At 52.4% G+C, this 26,502-nt stretch overlaps 6 protein-coding genes across 6 annotated transcripts; 3 read left to right on the forward strand and 3 right to left on the reverse strand.

The window, feature by feature from the left end:
* Nucleotides 1–251: 251 nt before the first annotated feature.
* On the reverse strand, nucleotides 252–1,977 carry AYO20_02184 (hypothetical protein; the record flags this gene model as incomplete). Its single annotated transcript, XM_022640489.1, has 5 exons — nucleotides 252–648; nucleotides 725–820; nucleotides 921–1,303; nucleotides 1,360–1,433; nucleotides 1,782–1,977. The coding sequence occupies 5 exons, from the start codon at nucleotides 1,975–1,977 to the stop codon at nucleotides 252–254; spliced, it is 1,146 nt and encodes a 381-aa protein (XP_022503546.1).
* A 2,759-nt stretch (nucleotides 1,978–4,736) lies between these two features.
* On the forward strand, nucleotides 4,737–6,571 carry AYO20_02185 (hypothetical protein; the record flags this gene model as incomplete). The annotated part of the gene is made up of 3 exons (XM_022640490.1): nucleotides 4,737–4,901; nucleotides 5,102–6,015; nucleotides 6,076–6,571. 3 exons carry the CDS (start codon nucleotides 4,737–4,739, stop codon nucleotides 6,569–6,571), a joined length of 1,575 nt encoding a protein of 524 aa, XP_022503547.1.
* Nucleotides 6,572–7,194: 623 nt separating this feature from the next.
* Nucleotides 7,195–8,517, forward strand: AYO20_02186 (hypothetical protein; the record flags this gene model as incomplete). The annotated part of the gene is made up of 1 exon (XM_022640491.1): nucleotides 7,195–8,517. One exon carries the CDS (start codon nucleotides 7,195–7,197, stop codon nucleotides 8,515–8,517), a length of 1,323 nt encoding a protein of 440 aa, XP_022503548.1.
* A 602-nt stretch (nucleotides 8,518–9,119) lies between these two features.
* On the reverse strand, nucleotides 9,120–10,352 carry AYO20_02187 (hypothetical protein; the record flags this gene model as incomplete). The annotated part of the gene is made up of 2 exons (XM_022640492.1): nucleotides 9,120–10,209; nucleotides 10,297–10,352. 2 exons carry the CDS (start codon nucleotides 10,350–10,352, stop codon nucleotides 9,120–9,122), a joined length of 1,146 nt encoding a protein of 381 aa, XP_022503549.1.
* Nucleotides 10,353–10,967: 615 nt separating this feature from the next.
* On the forward strand, nucleotides 10,968–21,869 carry AYO20_02188 (hypothetical protein; the record flags this gene model as incomplete). Its single annotated transcript, XM_022640493.1, has 3 exons — nucleotides 10,968–15,783; nucleotides 16,984–17,095; nucleotides 17,150–21,869. 3 exons carry the CDS (start codon nucleotides 10,968–10,970, stop codon nucleotides 21,867–21,869), a joined length of 9,648 nt encoding a protein of 3,215 aa, XP_022503550.1.
* A 1,665-nt stretch (nucleotides 21,870–23,534) lies between these two features.
* On the reverse strand, nucleotides 23,535–26,035 carry AYO20_02189 (hypothetical protein; the record flags this gene model as incomplete). The annotated part of the gene is made up of 2 exons (XM_022640494.1): nucleotides 23,535–23,615; nucleotides 23,666–26,035. 2 exons carry the CDS (start codon nucleotides 26,033–26,035, stop codon nucleotides 23,535–23,537), a joined length of 2,451 nt encoding a protein of 816 aa, XP_022503551.1.
* Between the last annotated feature and the right edge of the window lie 467 nt (nucleotides 26,036–26,502).

Consider the following 26,502-nt stretch of genomic DNA (forward strand, 5'->3'; position numbering starts at 1 on the left):
ACTATTGTACAAATACATACATAGTCAGTGCCTGTTGATCCGGCGTGATTGACCCGGGACAACGACGGCCCCAATACTTGACTCGAGTCTCATAGACCATAATCCCCGATGGGGAGATCTGGACAAGAGACATTCATCAAGGACACCAGCCCTTTCCACGTTCTTCCCCGTTCCCCAATATTTGTCGCCCAAACTCCATCTCTTTCAAGGCGTGGGATGAGGGACGAGAGTCTTCCCCCCCTGTCTCATCCTCAGACACCTCGATCCTCGTAATGGATTTGCATCGACTTTGTCTGAATGATGGTCTTTGCACTGTCATCGTCCCGGTCCTTGTCGTGGGTCATGTCATGGTGGTTCCTCCAGCTATTGTCGACCTCGACGGGTCTTCCGCCCTCGACCAACGTACCCATGTGGTACCCCGTGTCGCCATCATCAAAGCCGTGGTAGTTTTGTGGTTTTGGTCGGGGACGGGTGCTGTTGCCGCTTCGTTGGCCGCCTAGAATGTATGTCGGGCCTCGGCCCGCCGAGTTGGCGTTGTTGCTCCTCCCGGCAGAGCTGGCGCCCAGCAAATTGGGAGCAACCACTTGGACAAAGTATTTCAGGGTCGGGATGCATGCGCACATGATGAGGAGGTTGGCTTCGATGCAACTGATGGAGTCACTCAGCAAAGACGTCTCGACCAATCCTCGGCATTGGACTACGGCAGGGGGTCGAAAATACTTACATCCCCACAAGAACGGGTCCGCCAGGCCAGGGAGCATCGAGTGTGCCAAAGTCTCGAATGAGGAGGTAAAGCCGGACAATAGATGTCACAACGGTTCTGTTAACCCAAAAGGATTTGTCAGTGTCAGCGCACCCAGACCGCACCGCAGGAAGAGGACAGAGATTATGGGGAAACAAGCAAAGGGACACGGCCGTACACTGAGCCAAGGCCGAAAAGGAAGAAAAGGCCAGCTTTCTTCGCTCGGGAGAGATGGAGGCCAACGACCATGGGAATTGGGATCAAAAAGATCATGACGTCGGTGACGATTCCGAAGGCCGCGATCGACTTGTACACAGCTTGCAAGTTGATGCAAGATCCTCCTGTGACGGTGATGTCCCACGATTTCCGGATGGGGTTGCAGCCAAAAGCCAGAGCGAGGAGCAGCCCGATATTGGATCCAACAGTGACGGCCATGGTGAACCAGATGCTCCATATGTACCATTTTTGCCGGTTGCCCAACTTCAGGAAGAATATGAGGAGAACCATCTTTGAGAGCATCGTTGGAACTATGTAGATCGTCGGCTGGATGTACGCCGAATACTAACTTTGCCGTCAGTAAAAAGGAAAGCATCTTGACCTCTGCAGGGGCGCAGTACCTTTACGAACTCGGCAAAATTGGCAATTGGCATCTCCCAGGCGTGTATTGCGGCTTCTTTTCGAACGAGGCCCCCTAGCATGTAGGTCAACCCCTGTCAAGCTTGATTGATCAACAGGCATCCACTCACTTATTATCATGATCTGTAAGACCACCGTGAGTGCCTATATCAACATCGCGTCAGTCTCATGTATGAGGTAAGAGTAGTCGACCTGATCAAGAGGTGATTCTTCTCTCGATGCGACATTACACCACATCGGACGGTGGTTTTGGGCGGCCACAAAACGTCCAGGAAAACTTGGGAAAGAGGCATGACGAGACAAACCCAAGCTAGAACCACCAGATCTACCCAACACGCCCTTGAAGTCAGCACCAGATTGCGTATAGAATAAGCCAGCAGAACATGAGTTTGTTTCAACGTACAATCGTCAAGGCCGAGAGCGTGGAAGAGGCGCAGTCTGACATAGATGCGTTGAGCCAGAAACAGGAGAGCCAGGAACATTCCGATTCCGGCGATGATGTATATCGCCGGGAGTGATCGTCTCTGGGGATTTTCAAAGTCGACCACATAGCTCTCGAGTGGGGGGATGGCGACGAGAACTCCATTGACCATCGCCATGGCTGATGTCAGGGCGCTTTGGCAAGAATACCTGTGGGTGAAGAGATGTGACAGTTGTCGGGTTCATGAGTCCCCAGGCTGGGAGGCCTGGTCTCTAAATGTGCATTGTGCGTCCCATGTAGTGTCAAGGGTTCCCCTTCCTTGGACAGGAAAAGGAGCCTGCCATTGGCATATGGCTGGAGGTCAAGACCTGGAGTGCAGTGACCCCAGCTCACCTCGTGTTGGATGGGGGCTTGTCACAGTAGGGGGTTGTTGTTTTCCAAGTTTTACTTACTTGGTAGGGGCACATAACATGGCTGGGATCATTTTACGTATTCGTAGTCCTAGAGTTGGCTTTTGGAGACTTGGACTGCACCGTCGCTCCCCCAAGACGGGGAAGCAATGTACTGACTCTGCCAGGCACTAGACTGGTACGCCACGAGCTGCACGAGGCACGCGAGGTGGCCCTTAGTCTTCACTTCGCCGCCGCCGTGCTGTTACCCCGTACATAGCGCGGAATTGTAAATCAAATCCACCTCGGTTTTGCCTCGGTGCTCTTTCTGCGTGGAACGACTGCTGTTCCAGAACGACAAGGCAATAACGTGAAAATAGTCTTAGTGGATCTTCTGATAGTCTCGGGGCGGGTTGACCCCTAAGCATAATAAGTGAGTGTACATGTCGCTTTCACCAGATCCCTGGTTACACCGGAGAATGCCTGGGAAGGATCGTATTCTCGGGAATGAGGGCAGAGTATTCTGTATACGAGGTAGAGCTTCTGTGGACCGGTAGAGACCTAAATATGACTTTCCATGACAAACACATATGGGGATCTGACATCCCAACAGTGTCCATTCCGTCCGTTGTATTCTAGTCTTTGGTGGCCGCTGGAATCCCCTCCTGCAGGACAGTCAGAAGAATTTTGTCAAACATCCACGAGCACGCGCCTTGGATTAGTGGTGAGGACAAGAAAACATTTCCTTGTTGTTTTTCTAGAGCATCAAGTCACAGTATGCAACTCGGGCTCTAACAAGAAAGTTTGTATTAGTGCCTTTTCCTCTTGACTCCATATTCCTCCCTATTGGTGAGGAGAATACAAGTCCTTCCAGTGCCCGGCGGTAGCCTGGATTGAACTCCCTGACGCCGGTCTATTCTGTGATCAACAGTCCGCAGCCTGCAAGGTTTAGCTCAAACTTTAGCTCTCGTATTACTGACCTTGAAGCTGATCAAAGGGGAGATTAGCCATGACCGTAGCACTGGCGAGGTGGTGATAGTGCCTTGTACGGAGTAAACCACCAGTCTCACAGACTTTTATCTTGGCGTCGATCCTTGACCGTTCCTACCAAGGCATGGACGAAGCCCGGCTACGAGTCGTAGAAAATATCAAGTACCGCTGGATCAAGTCAAGCGCCAGGGGGAGTTGGGTCGGTCGGCTGTGCATAGGAATATAGGCATATCCTGGACCACATGGCCAGCCGTATGCTTGAGATGGTTCATTGCTTCTGCGAGGTGTTCGGGCATTCCACAAGGAGGAGTTCGTGGCACGGCCCTTGGTGGGAGAACAGGTTGTATAGGGGGCGAGTCCACATGGTGACGTTGATCTCGAGATGGTGATCAACAAACTCGGTACAATTAGCTCTTGGGTAGTCCAGAACACGGAATCCGTGTTGCGACCGCACTAACCAGGAGTGCCAGGCACATCCCAGGCGGTGCCTGAGACAAATGGTGCTAGACAAAGTCTGTGGCCACGTTTTGGTACAAACTAGTGCCTTTGCTGTTGACTTAGACTTTTACAGTGTTACTGCCGGTGGCCGGAACAAAGTAATTCCCCTACGGCCGATATTCTTGGCGCTCGTCCCTCCCTGAACTCACACTACTCCGTACGGAGTACACATGGACTATCGAATGAGAGAGACCTCGACCCCAAGTCCCCACAACCGGGAAGGAATCGCGCCACCGTGTGGACGAGGTTTATGTGCCCGAGAAAGGCTCGGTCGAGCCAAAACCTTAGGTAACGGATTCAATGCACAACAGACCAAGCAGCAGAGCAAGGATCAGAGCACCCTACTCGGTAGTCGTGCCTGGTTGCCGCCGCCGTCTTTCTCCCAACCTTTTGTTCGGCCCGACAGATCTTCACTACTCTCGCATTCAGCGGTTCGGGGCCGTCGTGGCGTGACTAACTACCAAAAACCGCAGAACTACACAGGACTGTGTACGGAGTACAAATACATGGGAGACAGGCATCGTTAATGCGCAATCCCTATGGTCCCACTCCAGGCCTGCAAGCAACGACCTCTGACCTACTTGGCACGGCCAAGTGCTTTATGCTGTTTTGCATCGTTGCTGCTTCCTGTCAAAGCGGCACCATCGGAGATGCGAGGGCCGAGGACAAGTGAGCGATTATTGCATTGAGGTTCTTGGAAGTACTTAGACGAAATCATCTTTCTCCTCCGACAGTCCAGAACACTTAAGCGATGGCAAGCTATAACACTCCTTGTGATAAACAAGGTATGAGGCTTCGGCAAGACCGACTCATCGGCTTCAAGGGTGGAGCTAAATGCACTTGTGGAAGTGCTGTGGCTCCTCCTTGCATTTGTACCGAGTACATTGCCATGGGACTTCCTATCAGGCGTCCTTTGGTCGGTCCGAGTATTCTGTGGCAGTTCATACATAGTACATTGATTTTCCAGCTTCTGCAAGACGAACTCCAGCATCGACTTTGTGGCCTTCAGGATTTGGTCGTTCTCATCACTCTCAACCCTTGAACGACTATACGCGCCACGATGGTTCGAACGTTTTTCTGGACTGCTAGATTAGCGGCGGTGCTATCAGCTTGCCTGTTGGTGTCTGCGCAAACCGACGAACTAGACCTCTCTGCGCCGATCGAGGAACTGGAACTCTCCGCGACAACCGACAGCGTCTCGACACAGAGTGTTTCATCCAAAGGTGTAAGTCCAGAAACCTCCTTCTGTCACCACACCATTAATTCACCCTGTGTGGATGGATGGTGGTTCATTTCCCACCCACTGAAGAGTCACCAAGCCGACGTCGACATTCACTTGTGTTGATCAGTTGATGGTGGCTGCTATGCCCTGATGAAGCTTGCAACAACTTTCATCAGAAGTTAAGGGACTAACAAGTGACACAGTGCTCTGCCCTCTCGAGCGCAGGTCTTCGTTCTTTGCTGCTCTATCCCTCCGACCCCGCCTATGCCTCACGCGAGGCGTCTTACTGGTCACCAATCGCCGCGTTGGGACCACAATGTATTGTTCAGCCACGAAGCACGGCCGACGTCTCCAAAGTGGTAAAAACCTTGGCCAGGGCAAAGGCCAAGTTCGCAGTTCGAAGTGGCGGGCATGTTCTGTGGGCTGGCGGAAGCGACATCAAAGACGGCGTGACAATTGACTTGGGCCTCATGACAGCTGTGACTTACAATTCTCAGACCAAGATCGCTTCCATTCAACCTGGTCCAAGATGGGGAGACGTCTATAACACTCTCGCACCACTTGGCGTCACCGTTACTGGCGGCCGTGATGCTGGTGTTGGGATCGGAGGGTTCTTGACTGGTGGTGGCCTCTCATTTCTGTCAGGCCGGAATGGATTGGCTTGCGACCAGGTGGTCAGGTTCGAAGTTGTCCTTGCCGATGGACGGATTGTCCACGCTGATCGTACTTCGAATCGGGATCTCTGGAAGGCGTTGAAAGGAGGCTGGGCGAATTATGGCATCGTTACCCGGTTTGACGTTACAAGTACGCCTCTTACGACTGCCTGGGGAGGCTTCAACCTTCATGACAAGTCGGTCGGCCCTCAAGTCACAACGGCTCTAGTCAACTTCATCAACAATCTTCGCCAAAATCCGGACAACGCCCATCTTGCCCTAGCAGCTTACAACTCCTTTATCCCGGGGGAAACTTCAATCGGGACCTTTGCCATAAATACGCTCGGGGTGGAGAATGCGACTGCTCTCAGGGAGATTCTCCAGGTGCCCACTATCGCGCGGGACCTGGATTTCCTTACCCTCGGCGAGCTCGGAGAGAAATTTAAGGATCCAAGTGATGATCTGTGAGTTTCTCCCTCCAACCTCGTTGATGTCCCGTGACGAACATTTTCTAATCGATTTAGCGTCATCTGGCACACCCTCACCTTCAACAACGACGTCAATATCGCAAACAAAGCACTCGCGCTGCACGATGAACTGGTCGCAAGGTTAAAATCCACCCTTGGTGCCGATAAATTCAACTCTCAATGTGTTTTACAGCCCTTGCCCTCGCTCTTTGCCGAGATCGGCGCCAGACAAGGCGGCAACGTACTCGGCCTGGACTCGGTGAACAGGAACTCGATTCTATGGATCGGCAGTGTCGGCTTCCAGAACGCAGCATATCAACAGGCTGCCCACGATGCGGTCTCAGCGTACGCACGTGCCCTCGAGTCATACGCGCAATCAAGGAATGGCAACGTGGCATTCAGGTACATCAACTATGCCGACAAGGACCAGAATCCTCTGAAGTCGTACGGGACGACCAATGTCAATTTCATCAAGAGAGTGGCAGCCAAGTATGATCCGACTGGCGTGTTCCAGAAGCAGGTACCTGGGAGCTTCAAGGTCTCGGCAATATAACACGCCACTGAACGAGTCTCTCGAGAAAAGAATACCATATCCACTATACAATAATGTAATATCTGATGGGGGAGGCGGAGCGACAGATTGTGGGCGACAGCAGGGGATGTGATACAAGTGAGAGAACCACGGCGCACAAAAGCTGTGTAGCATCTGATCGCGTTTTGAGCAATATCTTCATTTTTTCATGAGTGTTTGGGTTTTGGCTTGTTGGGCATATACATAGAATAGAATATACAAAGACCTGGGAATCGGATAGATGAATTAGATTTCTTTACTGCCATGCATATTGTCGAGGACACTTCAAAGATGGTCTTGTCCCCCTGGCCACTGACTGCTCAGGAGTGTTACCCTGATATCTACCTAGGTGTGCAATTTATTAATCCAAGTCACGCAAGAGTCGGTCCGCGTTGCGGCATCAAGATGCGGGGAACCGCCCAGGATGCCAGGCCAAGATGGGCAACGTTGGCGGGTGGTGAGAGTCAGGCGACGCATTTGCGCATCTTGTTTCAACTCATCATCTATGACTTCGCTTCATCGACATCCCCTGGCCCTCTTCAGCCTGTAAACCCTCAAGCCCGTCGTCTCCCTGTATCCACCCCTTTTTCCTCCACAGAAGAACAATGGCGACCTCGTCGACGCAAATCACCCCCGCCGTAGGGATCCTCTCGATAGGTGACATGGGCATGGGGGTTGCCCGGCTTCTCCGCCATCACAATTACACCGTCTACACGGTCGCCAAGGGCAGAAGGCAAGTGCTTTCAGATCTCCACCCAGATGACATTGAACTCTTTGCTGAATGGCCCTCAAGTCAGCATACCCTTGACCGGATCAAGTCGTCGCAGATCACTACCTTGGAGTCGGACGAACAGCTCGTGGCTGAGGCGGACATTATCCTCAGCATCGTGCCTCCTCGGGATGCCATAGCGACGGCTCGAAGGGCGCTGGAAGCCTGCCGCTCGCAGACGGCGATCAAGAGGCGCAGCGAACGACGAGGCACTACGGCTGTATCGCAGGCGCCGAGTCTGACGTACATCGACATGAATGCCATTAGTCCCAAGACGGCCCGATCCATCGCCTCCATGTTCTCGACACCATCGACTCCTGCCTTGCCCCGAAGACTGTCCATCTCGCGCACATTCTCCTTTCACCCGAAGAAAGAATCCGAGCCAGAGCTGGACCCGATCCCGATCGACTTCCTCGATGGCGGCATCATCGGGGCCCCTCCATCACTCAAACCGGACCAGACCTGGAAGAAGCCGTCGATCGTCGTGTCCGGGCCCAAGCACGCCGACCTCCTGACTCCCGCAATGATTGAGCTGATGAACATGCGGATTGTCGGCCCCAAGATCGGCACCGCATCGGCGTTGAAGTCGTGTTTCGCCGCTTTGACCAAGGGCATGACGGCGCTTTCGATCCTGTCCTTCACCACGGCCCAGACGTGCGGTGTGCTCAAAGAACTCCAGGCCCACCTGCAGGAATTCAGTCCGCAGCTGCTCGCCTTCGCCCAGGGAGGCCTGGTGAGCATGCCGCCCAAAGCGTACCGCTGGGTGGAAGAGATGCGGCAGATCAACGAGACGTTTGCCGAAGAAGGTGGGTTCACCAACGCCGTCCTCTCCCCATCCCCCTCTTCCCACAACGGATCCGACCACGACAATCACGCCCGTCACCAATCCCCAAATGGCACCCTCATCGCCGGCAGCGGCAATGGCAACGGCCACAGCCAGCGTGGGCCGGGAGGCGTCTTTGAAGGCATCGCCGATGTGTACAGCTTGATCGCAAACGACACCGTCCTAGGCGACGAACGCGTCGAGCGTCGCAAACGCGGCACCAACCCCGAGGACGTGGCCGAGTGCGTCAGAGACGGCATCGCCAGGAAGAAAAGGAAGTTGGCAGGGGACGAGTCCGAGTTGGAGGTCGCCTGGAGGGGCAGCTGGGGCGCTTGAGAGCCCAGCAACAAGAACTTTGAAGTCCTACTCCCAGACTTCGTCTAACCCTTATAACCCTGCCTAGCCATATAGGTTCAGAGTGATTACCGCCCCTTTATCGATATCGCCATCGACACCCATCCACCTGGACCGAAGAAAGGGATACACTTCCCAAGTTTTGGGTCTAGGTTGGGATGTGACGGTCATGATCTAGATTATAGATTCCATCTGTCGTTATTATGTACCGACTACCATGCAATGAAGTACGAACGAATGTTACGGGACACCTATATAGATTTTGCTTGAATGATGTCTGGTTGAGGGCACGCGGCTGCTACTACTTGGATTTCGGACCCTGCGTCAAAGTGATATGGATGATTGGATGGTGGAATTATAGGAAATTTTTGAGTATTGTTGGTGCCGCGACGACTATGTACTGCTCAAGAGAGTTCACATTTTTTTATCTTCTTCAAATATACCAGGTCCAGCGAAAGTATTCAACGAACGATGAGCTTGTTAGTTAGCTCGGCGTCAATTTCTTTTCGAGATTGGTACCTAAAATACCCCGTGGCGGCGTCTCGTCAACGGGCCGCCTCCGACGACGACGACAATTCACTTCTTCAAAGAGAATCCGATGCCAGTATCACAATCGGAGCGTGGCAGGCGATGGCCGTCTCCCGTATTCTCTGAGCGTTTCCACAAGCCCCATAAAGCAGAGTCGATTTAAAGCTGAGGGTGAGCTGCGTGGTGAACAAGCCCAGGTCGAAGTCGGTGTGGTCGTTGATATACTGCTGCACATGCCCTACTGCTGGGCCAAAGGGCGACTGTGTGAGGCTGGCAAAGTGGGCATGTTCTTTACCCTGGCCGTCGAACTTGTGCCAGTGATGCAACGTCCACGTTGTCCTCGTGCGGTAAGCGCGTAATGCTGTCTTCAATGGCTCACACGCAGATGTTCCTTCGAGATTGGTGAGACAATCATCGAACCATGCCTTTGCTGCGGTGAGGACTGCGACGGCATATTCCATTCGAGATTCCTTTGTTATAGAGGAGATCGGCGGGAATGGTTGTAGGACATGGAACATGGTGTCGATAGAAATCAACAGGTCTGCGTCAACAAACTCACCCTTCGCACGGACCGCACGACCGAGAGTACGGCAGTGATTGATGTGTCGATTGTATTCCTCCCAGCGTCCGGTCCAGACACAGACAACAGCGATCATCACTGCGGCCAGCACTGTGGATAATGACGGTTGTCTCTCCTTGAGGACGGCTTGTATGGCCAGATGCATGTGGACAACTGACTGTTTCGATAAAATCGACTGCAGTTCTAGGCTCCAATTCGACGCTCGAGCCTCAAGCACGAGTGCCGTTGATGCAGCAGAGAGCAGGCTATGCCTTACGACGTCGAGATGCCATGCAGCTTGTGGAATATACCGCCCGAGAGTGTTTCGTATCGCATCCGCCGGACAATCGGTGCCCCCTGGAGTGGTCAATCGGAGCCAGAAATCCAAGGCAGTCTGAGCTTCGGCAGTCGTATAGGGAGATGTAAACACGCCATCATACAGTGACACAACGGTTATAGGTTCTTCCAAAGCATCATTCGCGGATTGACTCCCGCGATAATGACCGGAACGTTCGCTCCAGGGTTCAAATATCCAAGGTTTCGGGTTGTCCGCATAGCCGCCACAGATTTTGCCCAGTTTGATGCAACTACAAATCTAGCTGGTTAGCCAGTCAATCTATCCAGCGGGAGCGGCAGCTTGTGATACCGTTGACACTGCGGTTTCTCCTCGCTACATCTCACATGGCGGGCCTTGCAGGTTTTGCACCCTGTCCTCGCCTTGGGGTGCCATGCTTTCCGCCGTTCCGGCAAAACTGAATCAGCCATCGCACGGGAAATCTCTACTGCTATTTTGCTGTATAGACAAAGCTTGGAAAACGGAGGCCGTTTGCAGGTCGAGTTATTGAGATCCTGATCGGAGAGCCGTTACCGGGGCCAATGTCACGTTCTAGACTCTCAACCATTGCTGTGACAAGATGCACGAGGGACATTTCTGGAGGCAGAGGAAAGCGGAGGCGGCACGTTTTATCTGCAAGGGAGAAATGAGGCCTCCCACCTTGTAGGCGAGAGTGATCGCAGTTACAATATGCTCCACTGTAGTGGCAATTGACAGCACGTGACAGACCGGAGACGGTCATTAGCACCGGAACTGGGCATCACTGACATTCCGCCTAGACTGCGCTGCATCCTCAACCCGTTTGTCTATTCAAGAAACAACCCGCCAAATCTTCACCTTCCGCCTCGAGGCTTTTCGTTTTGCTGACAGTAGAGACAGTGACACCTTGAAACTGTCATCGCATTTTCCTCCCTCCTTCTCTACCCGGCGATGGCTTGAGTTGCATCGCCTGGCCGACATGCAAATCGTTGAAACACCCTCCGAATTCCAATCCTGTCGGTACAAGACAAAATGCCGCTCGATCCTTTCGAAGAGAGATATCCCAACCCCCTGCCTCGTATCGTCACTCGCAGGACCTCTGTCGGGACAACGGGCCATGAAGAAGGACAGGACTACTGTCGTATTTGCCGGGGCGAAGGCACCAGCACACAACCTCTATACTATCCGTGCAAATGCTCTGGCAGCATCAAATTCGTCCACCAAGAATGCCTGATGGAGTGGCTCTCACATTCCCAGAAGAAATACTGCGAGTTGTGCAAGACTTCTTTTCGGTTCACCAAACTCTATGACCGGTCCATGCCCGCCACCCTGCCGTTTCCGCTCTTTCTGCGCCAACTGGCTCGTCATGGGGCGACCGAGTTTGCTCGCTGGTCCCGCTACTTGCTGGTGAGCATCATCTGGACCTGCTGTTTGCCTTGGTGCATTCGGCAGATATGGAGAGGCTTGTTCTGGCTTGCAGATGGGAACTGGGTGGATGAGTCCAACATACAAGCCATGTCCGACCGTTCGTCGAATACGAACGACACGGATGCCGGCCCTGGAGCCTCGCTTGCCGCCTCCCTGAACTTCACTATTCCTGAACAGCTGGAGAAGATTAAACTGGTGTTTCCTCCGATGCAAATTTCTTTGGCTGATGTTGCGCGGCTGTTTTCTGGTCAAAGCGTGTTTGGCAGAATACTTCGCTTCATTCTATCCGTCTTCACCCTACGTTTGAGACAAACCGATACTCCTGGACAAGACCAGAGTTCCGTCGGGGAATTCTCTCCAACGACCAGGAGGCATCCGTCACTGTTATCCGATGTTCAGTTTATATCGTCATGGTCCACTTCTCCTTTGGCTAACCATATCACGGTCGACGTGATCGAAGGCCAGCTGATCTGTGTCCTGCTGGTTGCGGCATTCATCCTCGTCTTTTTGATTCGAGAATGGGTCATCAATCAACAGCCGATCCTGAACATGCCCGACCCGGACGAAAATGCTCAGGCTGATGATGCGGGACCACGTCTGCCTCCTCATCTACCGCGTGTCCCCCGTGTTGGGGATAATGTCGCAGACGAAATAGCTGCCATGGAGGATCTGGCAGCACAGTTACCTCCTGATCAGGTAGCTCCGCCTAGACCACCTCCTAACCAACGCCGCGTTCCCCGTTTCGGCAATAACATCGCGGATGAGATAGCAGCCCTGGAACGTCTTGCAGCTCAAGCACCTCGAGAGGAAACGACACCGCCAACACTATCCCCACGTCGTGCTCTTACGGACGATGATGTGTCTAGTGGAACGGGACCTGAATTTGAAAGACCGATTATTAGGACTAGGTCGCAGAGCTCATCAGCTATTGCCGGCACTGCTCAGGAGCAGCCTGGTCGCTGGCGAAATCCAAGGGGGAACGATGTGGATTCAAATGAACCTTGGAATCAACTATTTAGAAGACACAGCGCTGACGACACCGAAGCTAATCACTATCTTCCGTTAGTAACTCCGAGTCCTCCTCTCGTCGATGCGAACAGTGGCGAGGACTCCCCTGTCCGTATGGGGCATTACTGGTATCCTGATGATGTTTCCGAGATCTCCGAATCTGAAGGACTGCAGGACTCAGAGCATCGGCCATTCAGACAAGAAGAATTGGAACCAGCAGAGACTTCTAGCCGGAGAGTGTCATTTGCAGAGGTGTCAGATGTGGGTGACGACGCACCGAATGGACTATGGGCCTCGAGCTTTGATCAACATGAGTCTGATTCAGATGCACTTGCCATACCCACACCCGATTCGAACGATGCGGAACAACTTCTGCCGTCAGGGGCTAACGTATTTGATGGTGAAGGCCAGGAAGTCCCTTTCAACGTTGCAGATGATGTACAGGCTGAGGAAGTTCTCGTGTCTGGGGACGAAAATCCGCTTGAGGATACCCCGTTTTGGGGAAAGATATCACATTGGCTCTGGCACACGGATTTTGAGGCCGACGGACAGCCTCGCGCAGAGCCTGGCGATGCCCCACGCGCAGAGGACCAGGACGAGGAACGCATTGTGGAAGATGTCGATGCAGAAGCTCCGTTCGTTCCGATCCAAAACCGAGACGCTGGACCTGCCCAAGCGCTTCCTATTGCCATCGAGGCACAACCTGCTGGACCTGCAGAAGCCAGGGAGCCTAACATGCTCTTTGGAGTCGATCTCAATGAGGCTAATCAAGACGACGCAGAAGATCTTGACGGCATCCTGGAACTTCTTGGCATGGAAGGACCAATTTTTGGCATGGTTCAGAATGTCATCTTCTCCCTGTTCCTCATCACGGTGACCTTGGCGGCTAGTGTCTGGTGTCCTTATATATGGGGAAAGATTGCACTGTTGTTTCTCTCAAGTCCTACCAGCATGTTGGTGAAGGCGCCACTATTCGTCCTGTCACGAACGGCGGATATTGTGGTTGATATCATTTTCTTCGTGTTCGGCCTGACCGGCTTTCTCCTGAACCAGCCTATAAAAATCATGCACACTATGATGTCTCTAGCCATGCCACGACTCGGCGGCATCCTCGACACCACCACATTGGAAGGCTTCAGCCTTGATCTGAGTCAGAAGAGCGGTCTGCGCTTGGAAAAAACTCTCTCCGCTGCAGTTCTTAGCCTCAAGCCCGACTTGCCCACGTTTTCGATGCAGTCACACCAAGCACTCATCTCTTTCAAGACCGGCCTACATACAGCAGTCCAGTGGATCGCTTTTACGCTCGCTCAGGGTCAAACTATGTTGACTATGAACAGCCAGAGTTCGGCTACCATGTTGACCTTCTGGTATGCCTTGAGATCTGTTCCTACTCAACTTGCGAAGATACCTCAGCTCTGTGAATATGCGATGAACTATCTGCGTTCCCTGTCCACGGATCTGGGCTCGCCACCCTCTGGCAACGGAGATGGGATGAATCCTTCTTTGGCTGAATGGGGCACAGAAGACCGAATCCTCACAATTTTGCTTGGTTATGCGTTTTTCGCCATTGCTGGAATCGTCTTCCTCGAGATTGCTCATCTCATCCTTGGCTTGAAAGAAGGCGAAAGGGTCGAGGGCTATTTTGCGGACTCGCTACGACAAGCAGGTGGAGTGATGAAAGTCATTGTCATCATCGGTATCGAAATGCTGGTCTTTCCTTTGTACTGTGGACTGCTCCTGGATCTGGCGCTTCTTCCCCTGTTTGCCGACGCCACTGTTGCTAGTCGCATTGCCTTCCTGATGCGCACCCCTTTGACCGGAATATTCATTCACTGGTTCATCGGAACCTGTTACATGTTTCATTTCGCCCTCTTTGTATCAATATGCCGGAAAATTATGCGAAAGGGAGTCCTGTATTTTATTCGAGATCCTGACGATCCGACGTTTCACCCGGTGCGCGATGTTCTAGAGCGACCAGTCCCAGCACAACTGGGCAAAATTGCATTCTCAGCGTTGGTCTATGGTGGCCTGGTTATTGTCTGTCTTGGGGGCGTGGTATGGTCGATAGATTGGTTTGGCGTCGTTCTCCCGATTCAGTGGTCAACTCCGGAACCCAGGCTGTCATTCCCGGTCGACATCATCTTTTACAATTTTCTACTTCCATTTGCCTTGCGCCGGGCCGAGCCATCGAAAAAGATCTCCGCAATGTATCAGTGGTGGTTTCGGGGATGTGCCAGGTGGTTGAGATTGACCAACTTTCTTTTCGGGGAGGAACGCAAAGAAGAAACCTTCAGCCACCCGAACCGTTTTCCGTGGAACCTATTCACCAAAGATCCGGCGGCAGAACCGAAACGTGACGGACGCTATGTTCGAGCACCTGCATCCGACTCTGTGCGCATCGCCAAGGGCCGACGAGTCTTTCTCGAAGTGACAGAAGACAATGAGAGGGTGGATGGTGCGCCAGAGTTATTCTTTGCCCCTCATGGCAAGAAAAATCCTCAATTCACCAAGGTCTATCTTCCTCCGAATTTCCAAGCTCGAATTACATCGTTTGTGATCCTGTTGTGGTTCTTCGCAGCCTTGACTGGCTCCGCGTTTACTGTGGGACCTCTCATTGTCGGTCGCAAACTGACTCGAGTCCTCTCGCAATCTACTCAACCACCAAATGATCTATATGCTTTCACCGTTGGTATTCACATTTTCGCAGCGGTGGGGTATGCAATCGCCTACGCCGGGCCGGCTCGAACTTACCTGCAAAAGAAATTCAAATGGTCCGGAAAGCAGTTTCTCGCCTCGGTGCTGCATGTCCTTGGCCTGACATACCTTGGGATATTCACCACCCTCATTCTTCCCTTCGTCGTCTCTCTGGTGGTAGAGCTGTACATTCACATTCCGATCTTTGACCTGCTCGAAGTCCTCAGTCATCAAAAGCTCAACCGCGACTCTTCACCGTCCTCATCTTCGGCCCCGACGGTTTCGGCTGGACCAGCTACCACCAAGCCTTTCCCGCCAGCCACGATATTCATCCTCCAATCATGGACTATCGGCCTCGTTTTCCTACGCCTGATCTTCCGCATCCTGGCTCACGTCCTCCCGCCTACTGTGCGCCCAGCCAGAGCTCTTCGTGGGATCATTCGCAACGGCATTTTTCACGCCGACATCCCTCTCGCGTCCCGCGCCTTCGTTCTCCCGGCTACGATCATCTGTATCACACTCCTTATTGCACCTCTTACTTGCATGAGAGCCATCATCGGCATCTTCCATATTTCCGATCGAGGAAGGCAAATTCGGATGTACCGTTTTGCATATCCGCTTTTCTTGTGCTTGATGGTCAATTATGTAGGATTGCTATACATAAGGAGAAAACTGGAGAGCTGGAGGATCAAGATCAGGGACGAAGTGTACTTGATTGGTGAGAGGTTACATAATTTTCATGAACCAAAGCCGAGGGGGAGGAGTGAGGCTTTGTCGAAAGGGAAAGGCAAGGAGATAGCTTTGTGAGTATGAGTGCGCTGTGTCTGTTCAAGCAGGGCGTGGGCGAAGGTATGAACATGAGTCATGATTTGCTATAGAGATAGAAGGTTCAGGTATATAATAACAAACACGAGCCTTGGTCAAAGAGAACGGCGTCTTTCGGTCTTCTACGAGGAATGGTGGAGGGAACATGAGACACGTGCGTGAGGGTCACGTGGAAGTATTGGTACGGTGCATTACTTGCACAGGCGACATTGTCTGATTGTGCAACTACGGTGGGTTACAACGTCTGCAGCTGTCCAGCGCAGGCACGCAGCCAAGCAAAAGCCGCAAAGCCACATATCCCACAATCCACCTTGCCACCCCGTCCATCCCACACCTGGACTCGGCATGACATGCACCATCCATCCACCACTGAGAGCCACCGTCGCCCATTCCGTTGGTTGTCATCGAATTGAGCCCCCAGACATGTGCACGGTTGACATCATTGTCGTCTCCGATCTGGGACAGACCTTCACCAAGAATCCATTCTCATCGAAGATACAACTGTCGATCTGATAGCTTAATCTCCTGGTTTATCACAAACACCTCCTTGGTCCCCTTTGTTCTTGGGGGTTGGCCATCCGTGCTTCGCCTCTTACCTGGTGGTGACTGGTTGCTACCCTCCGCGTCGCAGGTTTTATGCAACTTCGGTGCTGGGTGACGCAGTTGGCTGCAAGTTGTGCCTCGCAAGCTTGACGCTTGAACTGCCCCCTGCAAGTCTAACTCGCTTGCAGGCTTCACAAAGTCTCCTCACTCCAGACATCCTCCATAATTTTCGAAAGACGGTAATTGAGCTACCATTTACCTGGTCATCCCATTCACCACTCTTCCTCGGCCATCATCCTCACACCACCAGATTCGCTCTGGAATTCTTCATCTCTTTCTATAATTCCATTCTGCGTCCCTTTTTCCTGCTGCGTTGTGCAGGTCTAACGGTGGCATTTGGGTGCTGCTATTTGCTCTTCCAGCACTGGCCGAAGTACCTTCCTTTCTCCAAAAGGTTGGCAGTCCAATCAGCACACTGGGTGGGAGTGAGGACCAATCCTCAAAGTCGTATCAGCTGCGATGGCAGTTGTTGAGAATGGAAGACCTATAGAGAGTGTCAAAGACAGACCCAATGGGCACGCTGTAGGACCGCCTGCACGGCAACCTGGTCGCCAACGCTCTCGCCGGAGCTGGACCTCTTGGTTATTCAACAACTCGGCAAGGTATGTCTAACAATCAATCCATTTGTCAAAGGATAACTTCTGACTACTCCATAGGCTTGCCACATGGTACTGCCTCCTCACTATCCTCTTCAGCTGTCCCTCTTCGCGGACTGCCCTCACCGATACCTCTCCGCGAATATGTGAAACGTACCTTTCAGCGAAGGAATACATCCAACCTCATCTGCAACCATATTACGATGAATATGCAGCTCCTTACGTTGCTAAAGCTGAGCCATATGCACACCTAGTGAAAAGCCGAGTGGTGCGACCTGCGACCAAAATCGCTGTCGTCAATTATGAGAAATATGCTGCTCCGCAGATCGACGCTGCAAAGGCATACTCTCAAGCGCAATGGGAAAAGGCTGTCATGCCTCAAATTAACCTGGCACGGGGAAATGCTGCCAGGTTCTACGAGAAGAATATAGGGCCCCACGTCGACCAAGTCATCGCAACGACTGCGCCCTACTACGCCCCAGCACGAGATCAAGTCTATCGAGTCTACCGACAGCATCTTCTTCCGGCAGTGGAATACTCCCTCCCACATCTCAATAAAGCATACAGTCTCAGTCAAGATTTCGCATTGAACACTGCATACCCTCTTCTGCGACATGCTTGGTCGGATCTCGTCATCTTCATGGACGGCACGTTCTGGCCCTTTGTAAAGGGTCTTTACATCGATAATGTTCGGCCTCAGCTGGTCATGATCAATGAGAGGATTGCCAAGTATCGGGAGAGTCGCCAGTTGAAAGCCGCCATGGACGAGGTAGATAACACCCAGTCAACCTACGTCGCCTCCGCCACTCCAAGCGCGACTACAGACACAATGGATGATGTATATGCTCTGTTTGATTCCGAGGACGAAACAGAATCCTCTACTACGACTACATCTCAAGAAGCTGAGCCGACTCCTGTTGAACGTGTGAAGCGGCCAATTGAATATCCTATTGCTACAGAGGAGCAAATTGCTGAAGACCTTCGAACATGGCAAAAGAAATTTGCTGTTGCGGCTGATAAGGGCAGCGATGATCTACGAGAACGAGTTGAGTCCATCGTCGACAGTCTTGTCAAGAGTGACATCGACGGCGTTGGTCGAGGATTGGCGAACGCTTTGGAGAAGACCGTGGAAAACGAGTTGGAGAATGTCAAAGCGAAGATCAAGTCAACCGTTGCGTCACTCCCTGACGATGCGAGTGCAGAGGCTGTGAAGAAGGCAGCAGAAGACATTCTCGGATCAATCAGATCTTCGGGCGCTGAAATCAAGGGACGCGCCCAAAATGTCCGAGACTGGTCTCAGGGCTTTGAACAAGGCTTGATCCAAAGACTCGAGGCTGCCTCCGCCTCTACATTGGAAGTCTTAGATGGTATCAAAGACATCGGGCTCCAAGAAGTCGGAATGCGCTGGTCATGGATGGAAGGAGTCACCTACAAACATTGGCAGAAGTTTCACGAGCTCCGAAAGACGCTCGACGAATGGAAAATTGAGGTCCAAGACGTAGCCATGAAGAGTCCAGAAGCGGAAGCAGCAATTGAAACGGCTCGACAAATCCTGGAAGAATGCATGGCAATGACTGAAGACGCTGCGAAAGAACTGGTCAGACTCAAAAGTGTTGCTCAATGGAAACTGAAAGCCCGCGATTCCTCGGACGATTTTGGAACTCGAACGATGCCGGCAGAGGCGGTTTCAGCTGCGTCTAGTCTGGTCTCGGAGCTTGGAGGCGCACCCTCGGAGGCTGTGGAGGCGGCCAGCTCTGTTTTATCACAGGGAAGCGATGCTGCTACTGTAGCAGTCTCGTCTGCATCCTCTGCGGCCCTAGGAGCCAGTACTGGCACCGTCGAGTCCGCGACGTCAACAGCCAGCGAATTTGCGGGCGATGCCATTTCGTCAGTCTCTTCCATGCTGGAATCTTCTATTGCGGAGCCTGTTGAATCACTCGTGTCTGATGTCAGTGCCGCTGCCGGAGAGGCGTACGAATCTGCAACCGGGACTGTTGTTGAAGGCAGTCCCGGGACGGCTGAATCCCTGCTCTCCGAGGCAGAGGAGACTGTTTCGGACTTCACGGAAGATGTGATAGAGTCGGCGAGCTCTGGAATATCGTCATTCGAGTCCATCGCTTCCACATCAACAAATGAACTCCCTTCCGTAAGCGCGGCTGAAGATTCGGCAACCACCAAAGTATCGAAAGTCTTTGGAGGTGCAATGGCTTCGGAGGTGAAGGGCTCGATACCTATTCTGGATGACGTTTTTGACAACAGCGAGGAGTCGACTTTCTCTGACAACATTCAAAGCGTGATCAATGAGGCTGGTGATCGCTATGCAGAGGTTAGCCGCGCAGTATCTGAAGCCATGTTCGGCACATCGCAAGGCAAGGTGGAGAGTATCACATCTGTCGCGGGTGAGCAGTATTCCAGCGCTCTAGCAGCGGCCTCCAACGTTTTGTACGGCACACCCACTGGCACAGCTGAAAGCCTTGCAAGCGCCGCATCTGAACAATATGAGCAAGCCGTGGCGGCTGCGAGTTCAATCATTTTCGGAACGCCAACCCCTGTCACCGAGTCGTTGCTTCAACAAGCCAGCTCCCTCTATAACGAGGCCGTCAGCAGAGCCGAGGACAACTACAACGCCGCAAAATCGATCGCTTCTCAGCAGATCTCTGGAACTCCGAAACCTGTTCATGAGCAAATGTTTTCCTCAATCGAGTCAGCTTATTCGGGTGCCGTCGCCGCTGCAAGCGGTAGACTAGAATCAGCCCGCAAGTCAGCATCCAGTGCACTTCCGGAGACCAACCCTCTTGAGTCTGTCTCGTCTATGGCATCGTCAATTTTGCAAGACTCTTTGGCTGCAGCTTCGGCTCAATACTCGAAGGCTAAGGTTGCTGTCGGAGCTACACCTACCCCTGCCCATGCGAGATATCTCCAAGAGGCGAGAAAGAACTACTATGCTGCCGTTGGGCTGGCGCACGAGCAGTATGATGACTTTGTTGCGGCAGCTTCGAGTGCAATTTACGGGACACCAACACCTGTACTGAGCAGCGTGTCCAGCGTGGTATCTGTTGGGATCTATGGGACCCCGGTGCCTGCGTACCAGAGCCTCCTTGAGGCAGCCGCATCCCAATACTCGGAAGCCTCGTCAGCAGCTGCTTCGAGTCTGGACGCATTCAAATCATCCTCGGGCACAACGGTACAGAGCCTATGGGATGAAGCCGTAGCAGCTTACTCAAGTGCCATTGACGCCGCCTCGTCCTCGCTGTCATCTGCATCGTATGCTGCCAGCACTGCCGTTTATGGCACTCCTGCTCCGTTCTACCAGGCTGCTTTGGAGACCGCATCGTCGCAGTATGTCGTTGCTTCCGCCGCCGCCTCTTCCCAACTGTCACAAATGCTCGAATCAGCCTCCTCTGTCCTTGGTAAAGAGGAGACTTCTCCAGCACAGAGCGTCCTTGATTCTATCTCGTCACAATATGACGCCGCCATTTCTGCCGCCTCGTCCTCTCTCTCTGCAGCAAGCTATGCGGCGAGCACAGCCGTTTACGGCACTCCTGTCCCTTACTATCAGAGTGCTTTGAATGCAGCATCGTCACAGTATACAGTGGCTTCCTCGGCGGCTGCTTCTCAGATGTCCGCATTGTTGGACTCGGCATCATCGGCAATGGGCAAAAAGGAGACGGCCCCGGCACAGAGTGTACTCGATTCTATCTCTTCACAGTACGATGCTGCGATCGCTGCCGCTTCTTCATCTTTCTCTGCAGCAAGCTACGCGGCCAGCACAGCCGTATACGGTGCTCCAACTGGTTCCGTCGAATCGATCTCCAGCGTGGCATCTGAAAACTGGCAAGCCCTAGTCGCGAAGGCGAGTGAACAGATTTACGGCACCCCCAAGCCCTTCTATGAAAATTTCGCCACCCAAGCTGGAGAATATTCTGCCCAGGTCACGGACTTTGCCAACGATCAATACGTCGTCATCCAGTCCTACGTCTCGGAGTTGATAGTGGGCAAAGAACCTGATTTCACTGAGTCGGTCATGAGTCGCCTCAGCTCCGCCTACTACACAGGATACAGTTCGGCGTCTAGTTTGGCGGGCGAGGCGTACAGCTCAGCCTCATCCGTGGCGTCCTCTGTTTCCTCCGTTGCCTCTTCCTACTTCACCCCTCCTCCCGAAGTCTCGTCTATTTTGGATTCAGTAACAGAACAACTGAACGCCGCAGTCGACGCAGCAAGTGCACAGGTGTATGGCACACCAAAAGGAACGCTCGAACAAGCAACCTCGGTTGTGGCTGATGGTTACTCATCAGCCAGCGTGGCAGTCAGTGAAGCCATCTATGGTACTCCCGGTGGTTATGCGGAGGCTGCGTCTTCCTCGTTTGCGGGATTGGCAAAGAGTGCGCAGGATGCCGTGAGCGTTGCTATTTATGGGACGCCTACGGGGACAGCTGAATCATTGACCAGTGCGGCTGCCGATACATACGCATCTGCATCTTCCATAGTGTCCGAGAATGCGGCGGCGGCGGCTTCTGCAGTCAGCGAGAATGTCGAGAGTCTTACTGCCAAAGTCTCGCAGGCAATTTATGGTCCTGAACAGAGTTATATGGAAAGTATCAACTCACAGATCTTTGAAGCTGTCGAGAGTGCGAATAGCAGGATTGCCGCTCTGGCAAGAGAAGCGGCTGATAGCGCGACGGAAGCAGCGAGTGCAGTCAGCGAAAGCGTGGAAAGCATAGCCAGCGTGGTGAGTAAGTCGGCGAGCAGCGCGACCAAGTATGTGAAGGACGAGTTGTGAGTGAACAGGTGACTGGGTGGAAGAGTCTAGAAAGAGACACAGGGGCAAGTCTGGGGGAGTGTGTGACAAGCGCTGGAGGAGAAGAATGGACGAATACGACATGACGAATCGATGTGAAGAACGAGACCAAGTCGCCTCCCTCGACCTGAACCAAAAGTATTTGCACAGTTGACGAGTCCGAAGTTCGAGGTCAACCAGCTCGAAGGAAGCTGGAGTTGGAGCTGTTGTCGGGCTACTGGGGGAGTCGGAGAATGTGTGTCTGTATATCGACGGTGGTAATCTCTCTCTCTCTTCGTGGCCTGTCTTGTCTGCCTGCAATCAAGTCTTTGCTAGTATTGGAATCCGTCTGGATGGGTTGTTATCGGCGTTTTCTATCCGTGCCAATGATACCACCTTTCTGTCTGTCTGTCTGTCTGTCTCCATGTTTGTATGTTTGTATCTATCGATGTATGTATGTATGTACTCAAAATGTCCCTGACGATCTCGCTGTGTTCTTCTGGCCATACATATTGAATCAATTACACTGCCTAGTCGAGGGCGATGGTGAGGGCGCTCGCTGTACCCAACACGACACAAGTACGTCCCCGAGGTAGAGAGGGAGAGAGAGGCATATAAATAAGATAGATAAGATATACCTCGTACTCGGTATAGACAAGGTACGCGAGTGGTCCGTCTTGGTCAGGGGCCTTAGTAACATATAGACTGAAGACTGAAGACAAAAGACAACACACTGTGGACTGTAGACTGCACAAGTGTAAAACTGTGTATGCCTTTTAGGATTGTGCATATGTGCATGTGTCGCTATGGCTAAATCAATGCATGCATAATGAATGCTATTGCCATACCACGAGCACTACCATACCATGCATGTCCCATGCCAATGCCAATGCCAATGCCAATTCCATACCATGAATGCTATGCTATGCCATGTTATGCCTTTGCTCCTCCCATCCTCACGTTCATTGCTCACCCCCGGTAAAATGCAAAAAAAAAGTACAAAGACGCTGCTGGGGCTTCCAATCCTGCTGGGTAAAAAGCCATGCTCGCAAAATCCACAACTCCGCTTCCATAAAACATCCTTAGGCGTTGTTTTCAACACAGGCCCATAAACCCGCCGCCAGTGCCTGTGCCTGTGCAGGTGCCTGTGCAGAAAGCACAATCACTCCCAAGTGATTAGGCGCCTCCCGTTCCAACACAGAAAAGACCAGAAAAGGGCATCAAGAGGATTGTTTTGCTGTGAGTCAAACAATCCGAAATCAGAACCTCTGATTGCCAATGCAGAACCTCAGAGCATGACTCCAAAGCGTCTCTTGCAGCAGCGCGTCAAGTGCTTCTGCCGCCAAACGGAGATCTTCCTTCCCATTCTTTTCTTCGTTTCTTCTATAACCACATGTGTCGCGGCATCCTCAAAACTCCACGGTTCGGATTCATCGAATGAACCAACCCATGAATTGTCCAGTAAACATTAAAATGCTAAACTCAATAAGTGCCCAGCGCTTACCGCGGCAATAAGGACGGAATTTCTGGACGTTTGGTAGTAACCCATAACACATTACCGAGTCTGACGACGGTAGGGTCTCATCGGCCAGATGATACCTTCCCTCGGGTCCATTAAGGAGGTAGGCAGACCACTTTGGGGACGACAAGGAAGCATCGAGATCATCATCATTCCATATCTTCATCCTCGTCATAATCCTCGTCGTCATCGTCCAAACTCTCCATGGCGTCTTTGATGTATTGCGCAGCCTAATTCCAAGTTAGTCACTTTCGAATCATGCGAATCTTGGAAAGCATACCTTTGGATCCAAGTTCAACGCCATGGTGAAGGCCCGCACAGCATTTCCTTTGTCTCTCAAGGTCTTGTAAAGGCGTCCCATCAAAAACCACACATTCGCCTCGTCCGGGACCACATCCCTCAATATCATCAATTCGGCAAGCGCTTCCCGCGGACGCCCTAAGCTCATCAAACATCGTGCTTTCTTGAATCGACTCAGGGCCGATTGAGGCGCGAGGCTGCATGCGCGGCTGTACATGAGTAGCGCATCATCTGGATGTTTCTGTTTTTCCAGGACCAGGCCAATGCAACATATCAACACTGCGTTGGTAGGATTGATCTTCGCTGCCGTCCGATAATGCTGCTCTGCAATATTCCACTTGCCCATTTTCTCGTACACTTTCCCAAGCCCGTACCATGCATTGTAATGTCTCCCATCTGCAGCGATCGCGGCTCGATAGGCTTCAAGGGCTTTTTCAAATTCCTCATTGGCAATGTATTCATGCCCTTGGAGCGTGAATCCGTACGCAAACTGTGGGTCCAGTTGAGTGGAGCGCTTGAAGCATTTCAATGCTTGTTCGTGTTCCCGCTGGAGAGAGAAGGAATTCCCGATGGCGCACCACGCTTGAGGCGATAACCGATCAATCTCGATAAGCTCGTGTGCCAGGTAGGCAAGTTCAATCTCTGATTTCAAGTGCCAGAGGACTGTCGAGTAGACTTCCATGTCTTCGAGCCGAGTAGGCGCAAGTTGACGGACGCGGATGAAGAATTTCTCAGCCTCGGCGTACGACGCTTGTTCGTAATAGGCCTTGGCGATTTGACTCAGGATGAAAGGTGTCTCGCGTTGTGACGAAGGAAGAGCATTGTACATCTGGATGGCGGTTTGGCAGTCATAATTAGCCAGGCAGAGTTGAGCAGAAGCGATTCTCCCGCAAAGATCCAGAAGAGTTTGGAGAGCTTCTAATTCTCGGTCCGCAGTGGACGGTGCTCGTGTTTTGTGGTTTGGTAGAGGTGGTACCGGAGGTGCGTTTGCATGAGGATTTTTCTGTTCTTTTGAGTCCACGTCCATTTGGTCTGCCGACCCGGTCCTGGTTCTATTTCCGCTCACGACTCTCCCTACCGTTGATGCGTTGGCAGTTCTGCCCTTCGCAGCTGGGGCTTTGGCTTTTTTGATATCTCGTCCTTCTCGGAGGCCGAGTGTGTTTGCCAGGGACGAAATCTTACTCCCAGCTGTACTAGTCGCGCTAGGTGGTCTCGTTGTGTTCAATAGCCGGTTACTTCTTCTCGTTCCCTCGGTGATACTTGAAGGAGCAGCGTGAGACGATGTAGGGGCAGGTTGACCTGAAACTGTTCTCTTAGAAGGTGCTGCTAGCAGTGGCTGCGGAGGAGGATCTTGCAAGACAGTGGTTGAATCATCCGATGTACCCTTTGCCTTTGCCCTCATCCTAGTAGATCCTGATTTCCACCTAGGAGGAGGATCCGCGGATGTTTCGGTCAAGGTCTTAGCTTTTCTGATGGGTGCTGGTGGTGCTTCGTGATAATGGTTGTTGGCTTGTGCCCTTTGAACGACACCCTCGTCCGCGTCTGCCTCTGTTGACGGAGTGGCAAGACCCTCCTCGTCCAAAATTGTGCTGACTGTGTTAACGCTCATCTTGCTGCCATTAAGCTTTTCCCATAGCACTGAGTTTGCCGGGTGGTGCTGCGTGCTTGACTTTTGCGTCGTCGAAACGAATGGATCTGATGGTGCTTGCGAAATCGTGCCCGGTACCCTCTCCGCCGGCGCATTTTCAACTCTTGCGCTCTGCTGCTGGGCTGAATGTGTCGCTGCTACCATCTCATTGTTCAGCTTATAGATGTTGGGTACACTGATCTTCGCTCCAGCATCACATAATCCCATAAATGCATCCCACATGAATGGGTTCAGTTTCAGGGACGCCGCCCAACACTCCACAGCCATATCCACGTTTTTGTGCGCCTTCCAGAGCTTCCCTTTGAGACATAGCACGGCAGCGGCATCAGGAAGGTGTTGGCGTCTTGACTCATTGTGTTGACCCCACGTGTTTCTGTTTTGCCAATGGTGTTTGCACTTCTCCAACGCATTGAGACCTTCCACGATCCGACCGAGCTCTAGAGAACACTGGGCGAAAATGTAGCCACATCCTAGGTGGATACCTTTAACAGCTGCGGCGCGTGAAGCATCCCACGCAGCCTTTAAAAAGCCCGATTGGAATTGACAGTATGCAAGCAAGTAAGCAGCTTCGGGGGAGCGAGGTTCATAGGCAACGAGACGGGAAGCGAGGAAGAGGGCGTTTCTGAGCAGGTTGTTGTCGAGGTGGTAATAGATCAGTTGGCGGAGCTGGGCGGCGGCAATGTGTGGTTGTGTAGGCGCCATGACAAGATCAGGCGACGTGCCAGTCAAGCGAGAGAAAGAAGCTGAAAGATATGTCGCGAGAGTGCTCAGGTCCACGGAGTAGGAAGGGGACGCGATCGAGAGGTCATGAGTTCCACCCTTCCAGAGGCTGCTCTGTCCAAAACAACTGCGCCACCGCCGTCAAGGTGCAGGATGAGATGGATTAATGCATGGAAGGCGTCGTCTGGACAGTAAAGGAACGCAAAGCCGACAGAAGAACGTATAAGGAAGGAGAAGTGAAGATGGTGTTGTGGATGAGTATCAATAGAATAGATGCGGCAGGTTACTTGTGAGTTTGGGCTGGTGTTGTTGTTCTGTTTGCAGCGCAGACACTGCAGTGCCTTATTAGTGAATGCTCTCGAGGACCAGCCAGACAGCCCTGCAGTGTCCTGGTGGCCCGGCAAAACTGTGGCTGGAACCTGCTCCACCGTCCACCGTAGCCGCCGCAC

This window comes from Fonsecaea nubica, assembly GCF_001646965.1.
Source record: "Fonsecaea nubica strain CBS 269.64 chromosome Unknown Scaff9, whole genome shotgun sequence".
In the NCBI taxonomy this organism is placed as follows: Eukaryota; Fungi; Ascomycota; class Eurotiomycetes; order Chaetothyriales; family Herpotrichiellaceae; genus Fonsecaea; species Fonsecaea nubica.